Source organism: Rhipicephalus sanguineus, chromosome 1 (assembly GCF_013339695.2).
Source record: "Rhipicephalus sanguineus isolate Rsan-2018 chromosome 1, BIME_Rsan_1.4, whole genome shotgun sequence".
In the NCBI taxonomy this organism is placed as follows: domain Eukaryota; kingdom Metazoa; phylum Arthropoda; class Arachnida; order Ixodida; family Ixodidae; genus Rhipicephalus; species Rhipicephalus sanguineus.
This window is the reverse complement of record NC_051176.1, coordinates 79,833,786-79,852,651: the sequence shown is the minus strand read 5'-3', so window position 1 is coordinate 79,852,651 and position 18,866 is coordinate 79,833,786. Positions and strand designations below refer to the sequence as shown.

General features: G+C 47.4%; 1 protein-coding gene across 3 annotated transcripts in view; it reads left to right on the top strand.

The window, feature by feature from the left end:
- The window catches only part of LOC119393313 (protein vein), a 135,089-nt gene that overhangs the window by 93,001 nt on the left and 23,222 nt on the right, over positions 1 to 18,866 (top strand). For all 3 annotated transcript variants that reach the window (XM_049414904.1, XM_037660292.1, XM_037660299.1), the window contains exons 2-3: positions 16,884 to 17,052; positions 18,452 to 18,639. In XM_049414904.1, the coding sequence (XP_049270861.1) occupies positions 16,884 to 17,052; positions 18,452 to 18,639 (357 nt within the window). The remainder of the gene's footprint in view (positions 1 to 16,883; positions 17,053 to 18,451; positions 18,640 to 18,866) is intronic.

The window sequence follows — 18,866 nt, the reverse complement described above, 5'->3', positions numbered from 1 at the left end:
AGCGAGACAGACACGTCATCGCTTCGCTGCGTTAAATTGCCGTCATCGCGCGAGCGAACGCACCGACAAAAAAGAAAGTGTGTCACGCTCCGCATTCGCCAGCGGGGAGCGGATGAAGCGAGAAGTCGTCGCAAAAGAGAGAAGTTGCGCGGCGCATTCGCCGGGGCCCGGCCGGCGGCTTCCGCGCGCGCGCACTGTCCAGGCGGCGTCAGTCGGGTCCCGCCGCCGCCGCCGCCGCCGCGCAAACATTCTCGAGCGCGGCGTGTCAGAGGAGTAAAAGAGTGGGGATAAACATGGTTTCAGACATCGTGAAGGCTCCTTTGAGAGGAGCGCGGCCCTCTCGGCGCGCCGGGTTTGTTTTTCCCTCCCCCCCCCCCTTCCACTCACTTTCCTTGGCGGCGCGGTGGCCGCTCCTTGGGAACCCACTGAATGAGCACAGTGTCATCAAGTTTTATGGTGTTGCGCGCCGCCTGCTCCACATAGGCGTCGCGGCCAGCAGCCGCGCACGCTGCTGTGCTGGCCTCTGTGTTGGCCGATCGATGGAGGTTCGCTTGCCCGAGCTTCTCTGCATATTCCATCTTTTTTGCTCCATACACTCCTCCCCCCTCCGGTCTGGACGCCGGGGTCGTCGACCCTGGCGCGAGCCCTGCGTCGTCGTCCGCGGGTGCCCTGGCTGTGCTGCTGCTGCGGAAGCGACGTCCCGCCGGACGGCGGCGGCGACGCGCGGCCTCGTCGCTCCTTTTACAAAGGCCGTCGTCGAGTTTTTACGGCCTCTTTCCGGCGTCCCCTCCGGTGGCGCACGCGCGCGTGTGTGTCTCGTCCGTCGGCTGCGCCAAGCGTCGCGCAACTTGCTGCGCGCGCCCACTTTCGCGGGCCGGTTGTTTACGCCTCGAGTAGCGGCCGGGGGTCTTGTCCCCCGCCTAGAAGGACGGCGACGTCCGCGAGGAGACCCTCACGCCGAAGCGACTCAACTGTGGCATATACGGCGGCGAGATCGGCTTTCGAGGTGCACTGTGTAACGCCAGCAGTTTGTCTCACGGTACTGCGTATATGGTCTCAGATCGGACTATAGCTAGCCAGGATAATTCAGCTATTTTTCTTGTTCTTTCCATTTCCTTTTGCTCTTCATAACTAGTACGAGCACATCAATATGTTATTGCTTGCAATGAATGGGCCCGCTGTGAGTGGCGAACGAAAAGAAAAGTAAAATAAAATCAGACGAAAGAAGAAATCAGTACGCTATATATGAATATTATTAATTTCTGGGACTTTACGTGTAAAAACCACGATAAAATTTTCAGGCACGCTGTAGTCGAGCACTCTGAATTAATTTTGACCACCTGGAGTTCTTTTCAACAATTTGCTTCTCCCTAGTGGAGTCAAGGGTATACTTTTTTAGGTTCGAACTTTTTCTGGCTGATCCATTTCCTGGACTTTGGATCACGATATGAGAATCACATAATCTCCTATCTTCCTTCCTGTTCGCCTATTTTTTCCCTTAAAAAAATGTGTTGTTCATAATCTTTCACCCCTAAAACCTGTTTATCCCCATCTACAGGCACAAACGGTTCACGTCTTCACCTTTTTTACGCCACTTTCTTTGTTTGTTTCGTTCTACCACCACCGCAGCATATCCCAACCTCTTTTCCAAACCCATTTTGCATTTGCGAATGTTAAATGATATCACGGCTCCGAATGTCGATTATCTGCGCACGAACTTCGAGAAACGAGCATTACGTTTGCGTGCTTAAAGCCCTACGAACACGGAGCCTGCCGCTATTCGGCGCAACGTCTTGCCTTGGTGCCCAGCGGGGTGTCCCGTCTAAGTTTAGCCACGCTTAAAGAAAAATGCAAGCATGGCAATAGTTATAGTATGTGGTTATTTGACCAACACAATGTTTGGTCATCTGTCACGTTCGCCAAATACGCTATGTTTGTGCATCAATACCTCGACTTATTTCAACTAACAAAAAAAAATGAATAGAACTGGTAGTACTGGCTAACATTAGCTGGGACACCCTGTATAGCATATGTGGGTATAGGTATTGTTGTATACGGTATAGGTTGCGAGCGTTGGCGGGGGTTGCAGTCGCGACGTGCCACTGCACTTGCTTCGGCGCACAGGTTCTAAACACTTTCAGTATCGGTGCCATCCGTACTTGCTGTGTGTGCGGAACCGTATATATATATATATATATATATATATATATATATATATATATATATATATATATAATATATATATATATATATATATATATATACATATATATATATATATATATATATATATATATATATGTGTGTGTGTGTGTGTGTGTGTGTGTGTGTGTGTGTGTGTGTGTGTGTGTGTGTGTGTGTGTGTGTGTGTGTGTGTGTGTGTGTGTGTGTGTGTGTGTGTGTGTGTGTGTGTGAATTGTTTTACGACACTTTCGTTTTCACGTAATACCTTACACGCGACTCCACAAGCCTGCCGCCGCGTTTGTGACCACGTAATCTACGCTTGACGAACGCATTTCACGAGCCATGCCTCTTACCATATATAAGTGTGCGGGAATTTTTTTATAGATTAGGTTATAGATAAGCACACTGGGAATTTCAGATTGATAGGTGCATAATAAGGGATCGTGTCAGTTTGCTTCGGCGCTGTAACTGATGAAATCAGAGTGTGAAACGTAATGGAAAAAAAATACACAAATAAAAACGGAAAAAAGTAATAGAACCTTCACACTTATTCGATATACGCATGAAAGAATCCGGGGCCATCCGGTACTGTTCCATCTCCAGCATCACATTTCGAGCTTGTGTCTCGTTCTGCTACGTTTGTCATTATTGCTTACTAACAGCATGCTTCAGGCGTGCGCCTGCGGTCTCGAAGTACGCCCGAGCTGAGTTCATCCTGTTTTCGCTTTTCGCCGAAAACGAGAGGGGCGGGCAAATTGGCGAGAAAGAGAAGAAACGAACGAAGAGGATCGACCGCGGGGGTGACGACATGCGCAAGGCGCGATCGCTGCTAGTGCGCGATGAGCGATCCCCGCGCGGGCGTTTTATGGCTGCCAGAGCGCATTGGCCCTGTTCGCACGATGCGGCCAAGGTCACGGGGCCAGCGCGGTGGCGTCGTGGGGGACACTGTGACTGGAGAAAGAAAGAAAAAAAGAAAAGATAGAGGAGGGGAAGAAAGAAAGAAAGAAAAAAGAAGCCATCTGGGCGAGCGGTACTGGGCATTGCCGTTTACGCTCGCGTCGGCGCCGATGCACTGGTTGATTGGGCCTGCGTCTTCGGCTGCCGCTGCATGACCGCCGGCGCTGTCTGAAGCCGTAACCACGGGCGTGCACATGGTTTTGCCACTATACGGGTTATGCCACGATACGCTACGTAAAGGCGTACCGTGTAATACGTTGTAATCAATCGGTTATCGCCGTACGAATGATTTCGGTATGGGAATATCAGCCTACGCGACGATGCAGGCGTTGCGTGAGTCGGAAACTCGCGCTGGAAATATGATATGCGTAGTACGTGGTCGCTGCTTTTAGACAACGACCGGCCCGGTCGCTCGCCGTTTTCACGCCTCGCTCAATCTCGCACCTGCGAGTCTTCTCCCACTTGAGATGTTCATTCGGTTGACGCTTAAGAAGAGCGGTGTGTATTATACCAACTGTCGAAACTACAATCGGTAAGCCCGTAATTCCTTGCAAAATATCAACCACATACTACTGTATGTAAAATTGGTTGTATAGACATGCTTTACTCATAAGTGGCCGCGCTGATTAGCAGGCTGATGAAGCGCTTGGCATTATAAAGAAAGAAAGAAAGAAAGAAAGAAAGAAAGAAAGAAAGAAAGAAAGAAAGAAAGAAAGAAAGAAAGAAAGAAAGAAAGAAAGAAAGAAAGAGAAATGGTATCAATTTACGCATCATCCTGTTTGTCTTCGCTTGTCGTCTCTTGTAGTATTTTGTCAGAGCATGAAGTCTCACCAACTTGCCCCTGCAGCAGCTTTACCAGAATGCTTTACGCATGATCAAGAGGGAGGGATTGAACGAGTGTTGGACATTGTGTTCCGAGACATCAGCCGTACCACCTGGCATGCTTCAAGTGACAAGAGGGACAAGTACTCAGAAACAAAAGTAGCGGATGAAATACATATTGGGGGTATCTCACATGCAGAAAACAGAGCCCGGAAGTATGAGGAGATGCCAGCAAATAGCGATGACGGACTAACGGATGCGACTGGCTAATGACAAATTAACAGCACTAGCGAACGGATAAAAAAAAGTTAATCCGACCCCATATCATAAATAAATGCGCAAGGACAGATTTTTTTTTTTTTTTCAGAAAACTCGACGTGGGCTCGAGGTATATATCTCTGAGCAGAACGACATAGTGAGCACGCAAACAAATTAGCTGTTTGCTTTTCTGTCACTGAGGGACGCGAGACATTTATGGCCATTAGAAGGAATAAGCGTCGAGAAATTGTACATCGTGTATCAAGCAAGTGCTGACGATGCGAATCCAGAACACGCCTCTACGCTCTAAGAAAAAAATAAAAGAGCATGCGTTACTCTTTTCGGCGACTCCTGACTTTCCGCGTATGTAAATGACTCTCTTTAAAGAGATACGTGAACTCCCTTGGGAGGTCATTATACTCTCTTCAGAGAGTCGTGGCATTCAAAAGATAGTTAACGTGTCCTTTTAAATAGAGTCATATACGCGGAAAGTCAGGAGTCACCGAAAAGAGCAACACGTACTCTTATTTTTTTTTTCTTAGAGTGTAGAGCACGATCGATAAAAAATATGGTCATTAGGTTACAGAAATTATTTTATCAAATTGCGACTTCGGACGTCTCGTCTGACTACCCTCTGTCATTTGACAGGTTTAGTCAGCTCTATTTAGTTTAACATGAGGTCCGCCGCTCGAGGTGCGTGGCACGGAGTGTACGAAAAGTGGCATATTTGTGAAAGCGATAACCCACTTCGATAACAAAAAAAAAAAACGTATATTTTGCAGAAGACGGGTAAGAGCACCCATGTAATATAGTTTCCCGTCGTCTCAGAATGAAGTGCCAACGGGCAATGTCTGTTTCGCAAACGCATTCTCCCGTCTTCACGAACAAAGTGTTACTTAAACTACTCTCGCATGGTTTCGCAACCACGGTTGTAAAGCATATATTTGCTGCCAGCCATTGCTTCGTAGTTGTCTGATTAGGTTTTCCCTCGGATGCTAACTGAGGCGAGACGCTCTTGATGCCCGTTTCGCAAACGGCCGTGACATTGAGTATATACGAGCGGCCTCTTGTTGCGCAACAAGTGTCGCTCCTAAGTCGACCCCGTGACTTGCCGCCCATGATCATCCCAAACGGTCCCCGCATCTCTTTTACGACAGATCGCGCAACCGCCGCTATGCGCTGCCGCCAGCTTCGAAGCGTCGCAGAATCCGGATCGGAAACGCAGGCCCCGTTTACAGGCCATACCCTTTCGACCGTATTCGTCTGTGGTAATCTACGACTTAGGATATGGGGGGTATAGTATGAGGGACTTAGCTAGATTTCATTAAGGGCCAGCAGTGCATGCACACCCGCGCACACGCAGACGGTCTCGTCACGCAGACCGAAACGCCCCGTCGCAATATCTCTTCTGCTGCTTTGCATTCGCGGCCGGTTGTCGCGAGGGTCCTTTTACATAACTGCGCATCTCGCGAATGTCGCTTCGGCGTGCTGCAGAGAGCTCGAGGCTGGTTGCGAAAGGGAGTTCGTCGGGAAGACGCCCTTTTTCGGCGTCCCATCGAGACGGCGTGTCCGGCGAAGCGCGATGCTGGCGGGACTCGCGCGGTTGTTGCACCCGGTGTCCGGCCTTGGGTCCTCGGCCTTTCGCTATCCTTTTATTCCCTTTCGTTCTTTTTTTTTCCTTGCTGGCTGACGCCGGAGACGGAGTCTGGCCACCGAAACGACCTCGCTACTAATGCTTCCTCGGCCGTCGCGTGGAAAACCGCTTCTTCGTCTGCGAGGAAAGAACGGTCAACCTTTTTTTTCTTTCCTTTTCTTTTTGTTTACGACTGTCTCTGCACTTACTTCGCATAACCCCACTTCGCAGCGCTGGATTACCGAGGATTGCAGCGTCTTCGTGTGTGCTCCGCCGAAATTGAAAAGTTAGACGTTCGGGCGCAACAAGCGCAGTCTCTCCCTCTCGCTGTCTTTCTTGCTCCCTTCATTTTATCTTCTTTCCTTCTTTACGGGCCACGTGGGGAAGCGTTTCGACATAGCGCGTCCCCTTAACGATCCTCTTTCAATAACCATCCCTGGACGAGGCTATGCGGTGAAGCGACACTGATTTGAACAGCCAAAACGGACGGCAATTCGCCTCCACGGTGATCAAACGCATTCGATAGACTAGTATAGCTGGTACCATCCCGCAACTTCTGCCGTAACCGTGGACTTCTGCGCTCATATTACATTGATTTGACGAACAAAGACGGCAAACTATCTTCGCTTTATTGCTCTACGTAAAAAAAATGCGCACTTTTTTTGAAGGGTCACCTTCTAGCGAATGCAATTTGTGCTGATGCGTTCCAGCTCTTACCAGTGTCCTGGCACTAAATGAATAATCATTCGTGAATACGGTTCAATGGCGCATGAGCTCAGACAAATGCCGTAAAGTTTGCGTATAGTCATGAAGAATTCGTAATGCACATTAGTGTGCAGCTACATGTACTTGTGTCAGGAAACAATGTGGACTCTAGCTTTCCATTACGTTGGTAGCGTTTTGTCGTTCATTATGGATAAGCTGGTACGCGTAAAACATAGTGAACGCATGAAACTGCGGCAACAATGGAGATCCCTTCGTTTATTGAGAAATTCGAGTCTTGATGCTAAATTTTATAGTGATGGCGTGACATGCTATAAGCTTCTTTATGGAAACCGAGAATCTTTATGCGGCTTGTGTCTTCCAGAAAGCACGTCCTCGGCCGAATTTTACGTCTTATGATATTCGTCCACTGTCCAAAGTCTTCCCGCATATATAGTCGGCTTCACGTGACTGAATACAGTAATTTCAAAAGTGGTACTTCGTAGATAGATAAGAACAACTGCGTATTGTTCAACGTCGCCTTCTACAATTCCGACATTTGTTATCGTCATCTATTAACCTGTTCACTTAGCGAATGAGTCTAAATTGGCTGCAGGAAACAATGCATAAGCCCCATGCTACAAAAAAAAAAGGTTGTTCAATCTGTTCAGAGGCAAGTCGTACATTTATTCGCGTCGCGTTCATTGTTACTTTTTTATTCGTCTATTTTATCCCTCGGGTTCTATGACCCCTTGGGAAAAACGAAAACAAATTAAGTAAACACAGCGCACAAGTTGGAATCTATCGGAATCGGTTAAATAAATGCCGTAAAAACTGTTGATCGTCTAACTGATCCGCGTTTTTTCAGTGTAGCGATAAGGCGCACGCGAGTCCCGCAATACACTGCGACAAGCCCCGCCACGTGACCCTGGCGACCCTAAGCGACTATGGATTACAGAGCTTCCACGATTGATCGAGATTTCGTTAGAAAATCTCCGGGATCGTCTAACTTTACTGTCGCACTATCCCTGCAGGATCCGCCCAGTTACGTCGACGAAAAGAGACCGAGCAGACACTCTGAATCCTGGAAAGAAATCGATAACTTTGTTGCAGCGGAGGATGCTTTAGAGGAGCTTGTTCCAGTGCGTAATTAATAAGGATGGTTATCTACCTGCATACAGCAGGTAGTGCAGATATATAAGCGGGTTCGTCATACGAGTACCGGCTGAGCGCATACTGAACAACTGCAACAGCCACGGTCAGCAACGTCTGGGAAGGCCGGCAAAGAAAGGTTCGAACATAAAAATGAAGCAACATTGTGCTTGCACCCAGTTCGCGAAAAAGATAACCGTTAAAGATGAAATGCCTAAACAGGTATCTCTCGCTTACGCCCGTACATGTGTCTGATTTGCAGGTGGAGCTACCATGCGTGAGCATGCGCAGACAAGTCTTTATGTCCACTTCCTTTTCCGCGACAGGGCGCCCTTTGAGTTGACAGTCGGCGTTGGTGTGGTCTGGTTCCCTTCTCCTGTGTCCGTGTCTGAACGCCTGGCCCTATTTTCGGATTAATCCCTAGCAGCTATATCTCAACTTTCTGTCGTTATAATACTTTTATTTCGTCTCTGTTCAAGTTGTTCAGCTCCGTTGGGAACGTCCCCGTAAAGCAAAAGCAAATAATGGAGACAACTATATACAGTAGAAAGAAGAAAAACCGGGTCGCAAGTAACATGACTGCCGACTGCTCGAAGCTGTATCGGCTACAGCTATAGCCAAGGCCCGTGTGAAGCGCGACAGGCCACCGTTGTCGTTTCTCGAGTTTTCTTCTTCCTTTTTTTTTCGTTTCGTTCGTCGTTTAACATAGGAAAAGAAGAAAGAAAGTCCCGCGAAACTCTGTCAGCAGCGTTGTTCCTCTCCAGCAGTTTGCACTCATCTTCCACGGTAATCACTGTGACCCGAAAAACCACTGGCGCCCGCGCTCACTCGACTGCCGACGCGGCGTTCCGCTTCCGTGACACTTTTGCCCCGGTTTTAAAGTCTCGCACGCCTCTCCGCCTGCTAAGCTTTCTTTTCTATCCTCCTCGGCACACACCAGCCCTCGCTTATCTTCTTGCCTGCGCACCCCCCCTCCCCCAGCACTCGTCCACAGCAAGAGCAGAGGCGGGTTTTTGAGCCAGAGCAGGGCTCGATGAGAACAGGCCCCCTTGTCGCCGCGAGGAATTCTCGATTCCCAAGGCTTGGCTTCGAACCAAGCACCATCCCCCCCCCCCCCCCTTCCATCCTCACTACACCACCGCGCGCGAGGGAAACGAGGCGGCGAGGCGCGGCTCGGAATTTTCGCGTATTTATTTTTTTCTCCTTAGCTCTCATATTCTTCTCCCTCTCTTCGAGCACCTCCCCGCCCTCTCTCTCTCTTCATTCTTGTCATTCATTTGCTCCTGTTTTTCTTGAAACAATTCTCTTCTAACTTGCGGCGTCTGAAAACCGTTGTGCCATTTCTTGCCGTCCCCGTTTGCCTGCTTGTCTCTGGCCTTCCCCCCATCCTCCCGACTCTCTCTCGTCCGTTGAGTGGTGAAAGTGGCGTTAAATGCGCCTTTCGAAGCGCCCACTTCACATTCGCCTTCTGAAACACGGCGTTATTCTTGACCACCGTGAGTTGTTTTTCGCTCTCGCATTGACTTTTAGTTTTTTTTTTTTTCTCTTTCGCGACTTTTCTCTTTCGCGACTTACATGTTCGCGCAGTTTATTTTGTCTTTTTTTATATTTCAGTGTTCTGATTTACATATGTGTTCGCATCGCACGGTCAACAACGTAATCTAATATGGGAAAAAAAAATTATGTTAAATAACTACGCCGGCAATGTTGCTTCACCTTAGTACAGTGCTACCCAAGGAGAAGTACCCTTTCCGGGAAAAAAAACGTTATTTGCATGGATTTTTTAAAAGCGTCATGTTCTTCGTCTGATGTTTCAGATTATGACGACAACATACATACATACATACATACATACATACATACATACATACATACATACATACATACATACATACATACATACATACATACATACATACATACATACATACACACACACACACACACATACATACATACATACATACATACATACATACATACATACATACATACATACATACATACATACATACATACATACATACATACATACATACATACATACATACATACATACATACATACATACATACGTTGTAAGATCCCGTTTTTGATCAGCATTTGATCCCAGATTTCACCTTACTTTTCAACCTGAATTCAAGTGATCTTTTGTATTATTTGCACGGCCTCGGAACTTCTAGTATTGCAAAGTATATATTCAGTTGGTTTTGCAACAGGCATTGTGTAAATATATGAAAATAAACAACACACAATACATAACAACAGATATACGTCATGTCGGTGCCCGTAAATTCGTAAGTTCAACATGTTTCTTTTTGTTTTTGTATTTTTAATCGCTTGCATTCTAAAGGCATTCGTATTCTCTTCAATGCCTATTTGAAAATGAAAAAAATAAAAGGTAAAAAGTGTGTGTGTGTGTGTGTGTGTGTGTGTGTGTGTGTGTGTGTGTGTGTGTGTGTGTGTGTGTGTGTGTGTGTGTGGTGCGTGCGTGCGTGCGTGTGTGTGTGTGTGTGTGTGTGTGTGTGTGTGTGTGTGTGTGTGTGTGTGTGTGTGTGTGCGCGCGCGCGCGCGCGCGTTTATGTTTAGACTCCGCGCACTGTGGGAACCCATGCGAATTAGGTGTCTCGGATATCTGCAAAACGCTTCGAGATCAACCAACGTGTTTTTGTAAAGCGAGCAACTGCACGTGTCACACAAGCGTGTGCTGCGCGACGCCAGTGCAGCAACGCAACGACATCGATTGTATGGGATGGCGATGGCGTGACGACTGGTCTGTTGTACTGCTGCGAAGAAATGTTGCAACCTGTTCGTCTACGACTTGGGGTCAATCGCGAAGGCGGGTATAAGACATGAAATAAAAATGCCAGGCCTGCGCGGAACACTCAGCACAGTCACAGCGAAAGCTGGAAGAGCGGCCTTTCTAGAGCCCGTTGTAAACTCCCTTGGGTGGCTACTACAAGTACACATGCAAGGTACAAACTACGCCAAAAATCACCATATTGTTCGTGAAGTGGGGAGGCACCTACTATGCCATTATTCATCTTTCTGCGGATAAGCGAGGTACCCGCTACACATCTGTAAGGCATTATGTGCACTTGGTTAATGCTGTGGCTGATGACGATCAAGAATTATGGCTGAGCCCTTTGTAATGGGTTCGAAGCGTTAAACGACTCACTCGTTACACAATTCGCAATGTGTGACGCGTGGATGTTATTTTTCTCTGCTATATTACATATTTTACTTTTCTGTATTACATATGTGAACCTGATTCCTTGCCCGACATGACGCCTGTATAGGGTCTTTTTGCGAAGGAGTTTCAAGCACCGGCGTGGCTCTGTGGTAAAATACTCGACTGGCACGCAAAGGGCCCGGGTTGAAATTTCACTCGATCCTGGATATTTTTTTTCTCATTTCGCGCGATAGCGGTTGCGGACACCGGCGGCGGCGGCGGAAAACTACGCCACCAAAAATAGGCTGCTGTTGTGATCTCGTAACAGCTTTCGCTGTAAAACAGGCGCGCGCTCTGTCGCTTTTATAAGCAACTTCTTTCAGATATGTGGTTTGACTTTAGGAAACGCGCTTATTCCTGTGACCCATAAGGGAGCACGGCGCTGCGTCGTTGGGGGGAGGGTACCGAAAGGAGAGACTACCTTCTCAAGAGTATCCACACTACTAAGCGCCAGGTCGGGGTACATCTTTCTCCGCTTTACAAAATTCGGTCGGTGCCTGGCTGCACTGGGGATCGAACCCAGTGCCTCCCGCATTGTAGCCGGAGGTTCTAACCACTTGACACTACGTGCGACGTGAAGCGAGTGTCAATTGTATTTAAAGTGGCAGTTGAAGTTGGCACTATATCTGTAGATAAACATCGTTTTTAACGTCTATGGCCTGACAGGTACAGCAGTGTGATTTATAGGGGTTTCATACCAGCATTTCACGCATAATTTTAGGCGCCTGCCATTTCGTGCTGTTCTCTATTATTATTATTATTATTATTATTATTATTATTATTATTATTATTATTAGTAGTAGTAGTAGTAGTAGTAGTAGTAGTAGTAGTAGTAGTAGTAGTAGTAGTAGTAGTAGTAGTATTACAGCTACCGCAGAATGCATGGTATCAGAAAAAGAACGCTTTGCACTACAGACACTTACGTGGGTTATGCACAGCAGCTCAATTTTGTCCATCCGTCCGTCTCTCTTCCCATTTCTCTCTGAAACATTTGCACACTAAGATCGACAGCTGTGCACCATGTAACCCAACTTTGTACTTTTCTAAACCTCATTTACTTCGTTTCTCTCTCTCTCTCTCTCTCTCTCTCTCTCTCTCTCTCTCTCTCTCTACTTGCGCCAGAAAAATAAAAAAGAAACAAGGCGACAAGAAAGAAGCGACAAGACCACGCGCTGGTCTTGTCGCTTCTTTCTATATGTCCCGTCTTAGCGCTGTTTTTTCCGAAGTTCAGTGGAGTAGAAAACGATAAAGAAGGCCTCCTCGGCGTTCGGCCATACGGAAGTTCATCGTCATCAAAACGAGCCAATTTCTGATTGTCAGAGACGTGGCATGTTTGCTTGTGCAGCTATGAGTTATTTCTTCGTCTCGCGCGCTTTTTTCTTTCAGGTGTGCTGTACACTGTCAGTATGAGAAATGGCAGGCGGACGTTGTGCGGGCGCCAAAACTCACTCACCCTTTTCGTGGAACACCGTTTTTTTTCTCTCTTTTTTTTTTAAATACATGATAAACAGCCAGTCTATACTGGTCTGCGTATTTTAATCACTTTTATATATAATTTTTTTCTCTTGCAGGGGAGGGATGGGATGAGATGAATGTGGCGGCTAGCCCAAACCCAATGAGTCAGGCTCTGTTATCACTTACAAGTTTCTAGTAAGCATACTGGCGACCACATAGCAAATCTTTATCACTAGTTGCTCTTTTTTTTTACTTTTTTTTTTCGCGAGGCAAGTGGTCAGTGGCAATCTAAGCTCAGAAAGCACGAAAACATATGAAATCCTCGTAAGCTGTTTGAAGAATGTCGAGCAGAGACGTGCTTGTGTTCACGTTCATCACACACGCACACGCACGCACTCACAGCCCAGCCGTTTTCAGACGTATTATCGTGAATGTGAGGAAATTACTCTGTGTGTCTGTTTGTGTGTGTGTACGCGCGTGTGCGTGAGCGCGCGCTGAAGTCGCTCATCCGAGTCGAATGCTCGCTAGCTTTGCCGATGTTTAAAGGTGTACATTATTTCTTACGATGCGCAACAAGCTTTCTTGCTGCGCGCCGTAACGTGATTTTGCACTTATGCCCGCCTAGTTTCAAGTTTTCTTCATTGTTGCAAAGTGCCTTGAAATCGGCGTTCCTCATTCGCTACGTGCCCACATTATACACTACCTCCCAGTTACAGCTTGTAAGGACCGCTTGTTTTCGTTGTGTTGTTTTTGTGACTGCTGCCAACGGACGCAATTTTTGCAAAGTAAAATGAAAAATTTTTTGTATTGTTATTATCCAGCGAGAGGACACCAATACAGTAATTAAAAACGGCGTTCAATTTCAGCGAAGAGAATGAGTTGAAACACACGCTCACACAAAGTAATAAAATCGAGAGTCGACGGTCGGAGCTAAATGTTCGCCTAGCTTCATTCGCTGCCGCTTCTTCTGGCTGACTGCCGCCACTGCTGCTCTGCTTGTTGGTTCGCCGTCTGCGCCACAGAAGAGAGGCGCGGCCATTTTTGTTGCCTCTTATAAGCCGCTTGACGGATCGGTTCGAGCCCAGCTCGAAGACAAGCGTTTGCGTAGAAGCAGCACCAATTCGGGAAGCGCCCTGCAGGCTTGGTCGCTCTCCGAAGGTGCTGGGGAGGCCTCTCTTTCATCTGCCTCACATTTTGACGCTGCCCTTTTTTTCTTTCTTTCTTTCTTGCCTGCTTTCCAGCACTGCGCGGCGAAGAGAACGTGAACCGAGACGTGGTTCCAAAAGCGTGCGGCGACTTCCGAGTCAAGAAAGGTCGTTCGCAGCGCACGAGCGTCGCTCTGCGCTTCCTGAATCTGGAGGCGCCCCGAAGGCGTGATAATCCCGCTTGGTCTCGCGCTGTTCCCGAGCCGGCAGCACTAGAAGCCGAAAATTCGGAACCATTATTGGCCTTTTATACCATTTCGTCTCGTTCCCACGAAGAAACAAGTGACACGGATCCTTATACATTCGCCTATAGACGACTCGAACGCGAAAGTCATCTTCTTCTCGGTCAATTGCATTGGTCTGTGGTTTTGCACTGGCTCCTGGATCGGAGTCGCTGGAAGCGTTCTTCACCTCGCGTGGTTTCGCAGCGCCCCCGGGATCGGCCCACCTTTGACTAAGCGACGATTTCACGTGACGACGTCATCGTATGACGGCACGCTATGTGACGTCGTGATGACGGCGCAAATTTTGGCGATCTGTGACGTCATGATGACGTCACATGTTGACACCACCACGTGACGATGATTTTTTTTTTTGTACCGCTCGCGTTGACGCCGAGCCGATGGTCAGTTTTCGCGTTTGATGGGGCGTCTAAGGCTTTCGCCTTAATACAATGCCGACCGGACTAATCTCCCAACAAGTGTGGGAATACAGAAAGATCTCTGTATGCGAGATGCCGGAGGCAGCTTCCAAATTGCGAGATGGATCGATGTTCGAGGCTGTTTTGCAAGCTGAACGTGCCGATGTAGAAGTGAACGGAGTCACTGAGGCAAGAGGCTGCATACACGAGCTTCGCTGCCGCACAGCGTGGCTCGAGTAAAAGGGGCGAAAAAGGTTCACCTTACCGGAACACACTGTGCCACAACATGAGGAGTGCTCCGAGAGCGCCCTCGCTTGATGCCGCAAGCCGGTTTAGGTGGTGCCCGAAGTTGCACGGTGCAAGCCCGCTCGAGGTCGTTTTTCGTGCACTTCTCGTTCGCACGAGCCCTGCGCATATTTTAAATGTACTTGAGCACCCTTTCCTCAGGAAGCCCTTTTTTTTTTCATTGTTTAGAAATGAACGTTTACGAGCAGCGTGTTGAGCATGATGAGAAAATAAAAGTGTGTTTTATACGCTGAAGAAAAGCAATATAGAAAGAACGCAGAAATGTTAATGGGAGAGCATAAGAAAGTAAAAAACGTGTGTGTGTGTGTGTGTGTGTGTGTGTGTGTGTGTATATATATATATATATATATATATATATATATATATATATGTGTGTGTGTGTGTGTGTGTGTGTGTGTGTGTGTGTGTGTGTGTGTGTGTGTGTGTGTGTGTGTGTGTGTGTGTATAGTAGTCGGTCTCGGGTATATTTAATTATCCTTTATATCGAACTGTTTTCGCACATGACAATGCTTTAACGTGATTGCATACGAAAACTACGGCTACGTCGAACAAAAATAGCCGGAGCACTTTATATATCGAACATATATCGTCGGTCAGCGCAAAACGCACCCAAGAAGTTGGCTTTTCCTCACAAATATTCGGCTTTTCTCACGGCTTTCCCGCATGCATTTGGTAGAGCGGCTGATGTGATTAGCGCAGCGCCGCGTGGGGCGAGTACAAACTACCGCTTGCCATCACGTGCTTTCTCGCACGACATCTCGTCGTCGCGCCGCCGGCTCGTCGTGCGCGGGGTCACCCTTCGCTTCTCCGCTCGTTTTGCTAACGCGGTGGATGCCGTAAAACAGACGAGCCTGCTGTTCTCCGCAAAGCTCGCGATATTCGAGTCGAACGACGGAGAAAAGACGCTTTACGATGCCGCCGTGTACGGCATCCCAAGAAGCACGCTGAGTGCGACATCGAAGAACAAGACCGGCATTAGGACCAAGGCAGAGTGGACGCTTCGGGCGCCCGACGAGCAGGCACAGCGGCGTACGAAAACTTTGAGGCGCTATTTACATTGATACCGCATGTTCTCTCGTATAACCCGCCCCTCGCACCCCCAACTACGAACCGCGGAAAAATACAAAATTAAAAAAAAAACACCACCTGCGGGTGCCTGCCTTAGGCTATCGTGAGCACTGCCGTGAAGCCAACTCGCGCAACAAAATTAGTATCGAAAATACAATAATTTCATTAAATTTGGTTATCGAAATATCCCATATATCAAACTAATTCCCGCTTTTTGCGAGTTCGACCTGCGCGTGTGCGTAATATATATAATATATATATATATATATATATATATATATATATATATATATATATATATATATATATATATATATATATATATATATATATATATATATATATATATATATATATATGTATGTATGTATATCGACTCTCTTTGTACTGACAAAGGAAAAAAATGTTGGTATCCAATAAGCTTTGGTCGTTTTTTGTTTATTAAGAAGCGTAACAGAAATGACACGACTGGACTTGTTCGCTCAAGTGCTGTCAGAGCATAACTGACAGCCATACATGGCATAGTCAAGAATCTCCGCAGAAAAACGGTGTTGGCTCTACGGTTGAAAATTTTGTTATAGCCCGATGGGCAGCGGCGTAGCCAGAAATTTTTTTCGGGGGTGTTCAACCATACTTTATGTATGTTCGTGCGTGCGTTTGTATGTGTACGTGTATATATATGCAAGCAAACTGAAAATTTTCGGGGGTTTTGAACACCCCCCCCCCTTGGCTACGCGGCTGCCCGATGGCGAGTGCTTGTGCCGCTTAACCGTTTCGTTTGTGCGCGTAAGAATAGAAAGAATAAAGAAAAGAAGAAAAAAAAAGCACGTCGCATGGGCGCGGAAGTGAGAAGAAAGAAAAGTAAACTGCTTTAAACCATGCCGTTGTGGGGGTTCCCCGGTCGCATGCTTTTTATTCCCCCCAATACAGGCTGAGCCATGTAAGTGCGTATAAAGCTGTTCACATGTCGCGCTAAAAGAAGCCGACCTGTCTCGCATCATAGTATCTGACATCCGCCTCGTACCCAAGTTAGCTGATCTCGATCCCTTGCATACACGAGCCGACAAGCGCTGGAGAATAGGTGGCAAGACGCACAAATCGTTCCGTGTGTTGCGTTCCCCCTTCTTCAGCCATTGCCGGTGGTCTTTTCAGTTTTAAGGGCTTCCCCCCCCCCCTCTTTCTCACACACATAGCATGACACCCCAACTCGTTCTAAGCCTGCACGCGCACATGGTTTTTCAATGTGCCTTATCCCATCTCTCGGCGCAGTGCTAAAGCCGGCGCAGGCCAAGTGGCTGCGGTCCACGTCGCGGGTGGACGCGTACCGGCGGTTACAGCTCCGCTGCAAGCTCAACGGGAACCCAATCCCCTGGGTGCAGTGGTACTTCATGGGCAAGCCCGTCACGCCCAACTCCAGGGTGCACATCGTCACCAAATGGTGAGAAACGTGAGGCATATCTCAGCCCCGTTTGGTTCGAGACAGCACAAGTTGGCATGACATTGTCGGAGGACGCTGTTCGGGGCTTCGGGAACGCCGGCGGCAGTGTGTGTTATCGTTAAAGTGGTGTCCATGCTATACACGAACCGTTTCCAGCTTCAACTGCATCCCTGGCGAGCAAGGGCGGTTGGTTGGTTGGTTGAAAAACTTTATTAGGGTCCTGCAAGGCGCGCTGTCCCCAGTAATACGGGCCGCAACGCGCATTGTATGTGGCTGAATGTTGCCTTAATTATTTCAACCGACGAGGCTCACAGAAGCGTTAAAAGAATTACGAAATGCGAGTAGAAGAGTTTCCTCAAAATAATTTGCGCGTGCTAAATAAAGAAGATTTAACTGTAAGTGGCACGGAAATCACTATTGGAAGGAATACATCGCCAGTTCGAAAGTGTGAGCAGGTAAATAAGCGTTTATTCAATCAATCAATCAATCAATCAATCAATCAATCAATCAATTAGTCAATCAATCAATGGAACTTTATTTTCATGAACAGAAGACTGAAATACAACGATTATTTGGACCGATAGCCTAACGTGGCTAGTGACCGGCCCAATACAACGTGCAACAAAGAATGTACAGAGTAGCTAAGAGAAAAAAAAAGGAAAACGATCATATAAATACGAAATGTCCCGCGTGTACTCATTATAGGGCCGAATTCAAAAAGCTCCCGTGTTCAAAAGAATGTTCTTGCGCTAAAATTGTACGTGAGAATAAATTCCATTCAATCCTAGTGTTCCTCATAATATTAGTGAATTCGGCATGGTCAAGGTCAAAGACCACTTACTAATAAAAATACTTGCGCAATCGGGCCCTCTTTCGTAAGTGTTCAGTTCAATTCAATTCTCTTTATTTACCAGAATAGAATACTCACACTTTACTCATACCATTTCTCATACTTCCTCTTTCTTTACCGAAAGAGAAAGCCTGAAAAACTGCAGCCATGTAGTAATGTACTCATGTCTGCTTCGCAGAAATGATAAGACTAGCGTCACTTTCAGTGCATACAAAAAATAATCTTACTGATGAATTTATATGAGACAACCCTGTAAGTATATATAGCTTCTAAGGCGTTGCTAACAGAGCGTTTCCCTATCGAGCTCCATTCGCGAAAGTTCAGTGATTCGATAATTCAATCTGACTACGTTTAGTTACAGAGCGAACGCACCACACGGAAGTGCGCGACCACCCTGACAAACAAACAAAAAGAAAAAAAAAAGAAAAGCGGGATTGGAATGTGAGACGAGCACTTCGCAGAGAGATTCGCCATCCATATCTCGGGTTGTGCCGCCATTTGCGAAGAAAAACCTCGATGCATTCTAATCTGTGTCGTAACACGCTGCAGGCGCCGATCTCGGCTGGAGATCAAGAGCGCCCGGCGGCAGGACTCGGGCCTGTACGAGTGCCGGGCGTGGAACGTGCTGCGCAAGGAGCCGTCCACGGTCTCCGTGAGCGTGTCGGTGCGCGACCGCTACCCGCCGCCACCGCCCACGCCGGAGCCCACGAGGGCCACAGCGTCCACCACGACCAACGGTAGGCAGCGCCACGCTCTCTCCGCATGCATTCGCGTGATAGCGGCAGCATATCGGAAGAGCTCGGTTTCGGCGAGATGAGCTGGAGCAGCGTTGCTTGCGCACGGCGACCTCCGAAACAGCTCGGGCCCTGTCTTCAAGTGCTCTTTTAAGGACAATTTGAGGGATACTTGTCCCTTCTATAGGGACAAAGAGAGTTGTCATGCTGCATTAGTGAAAGGTATGGTT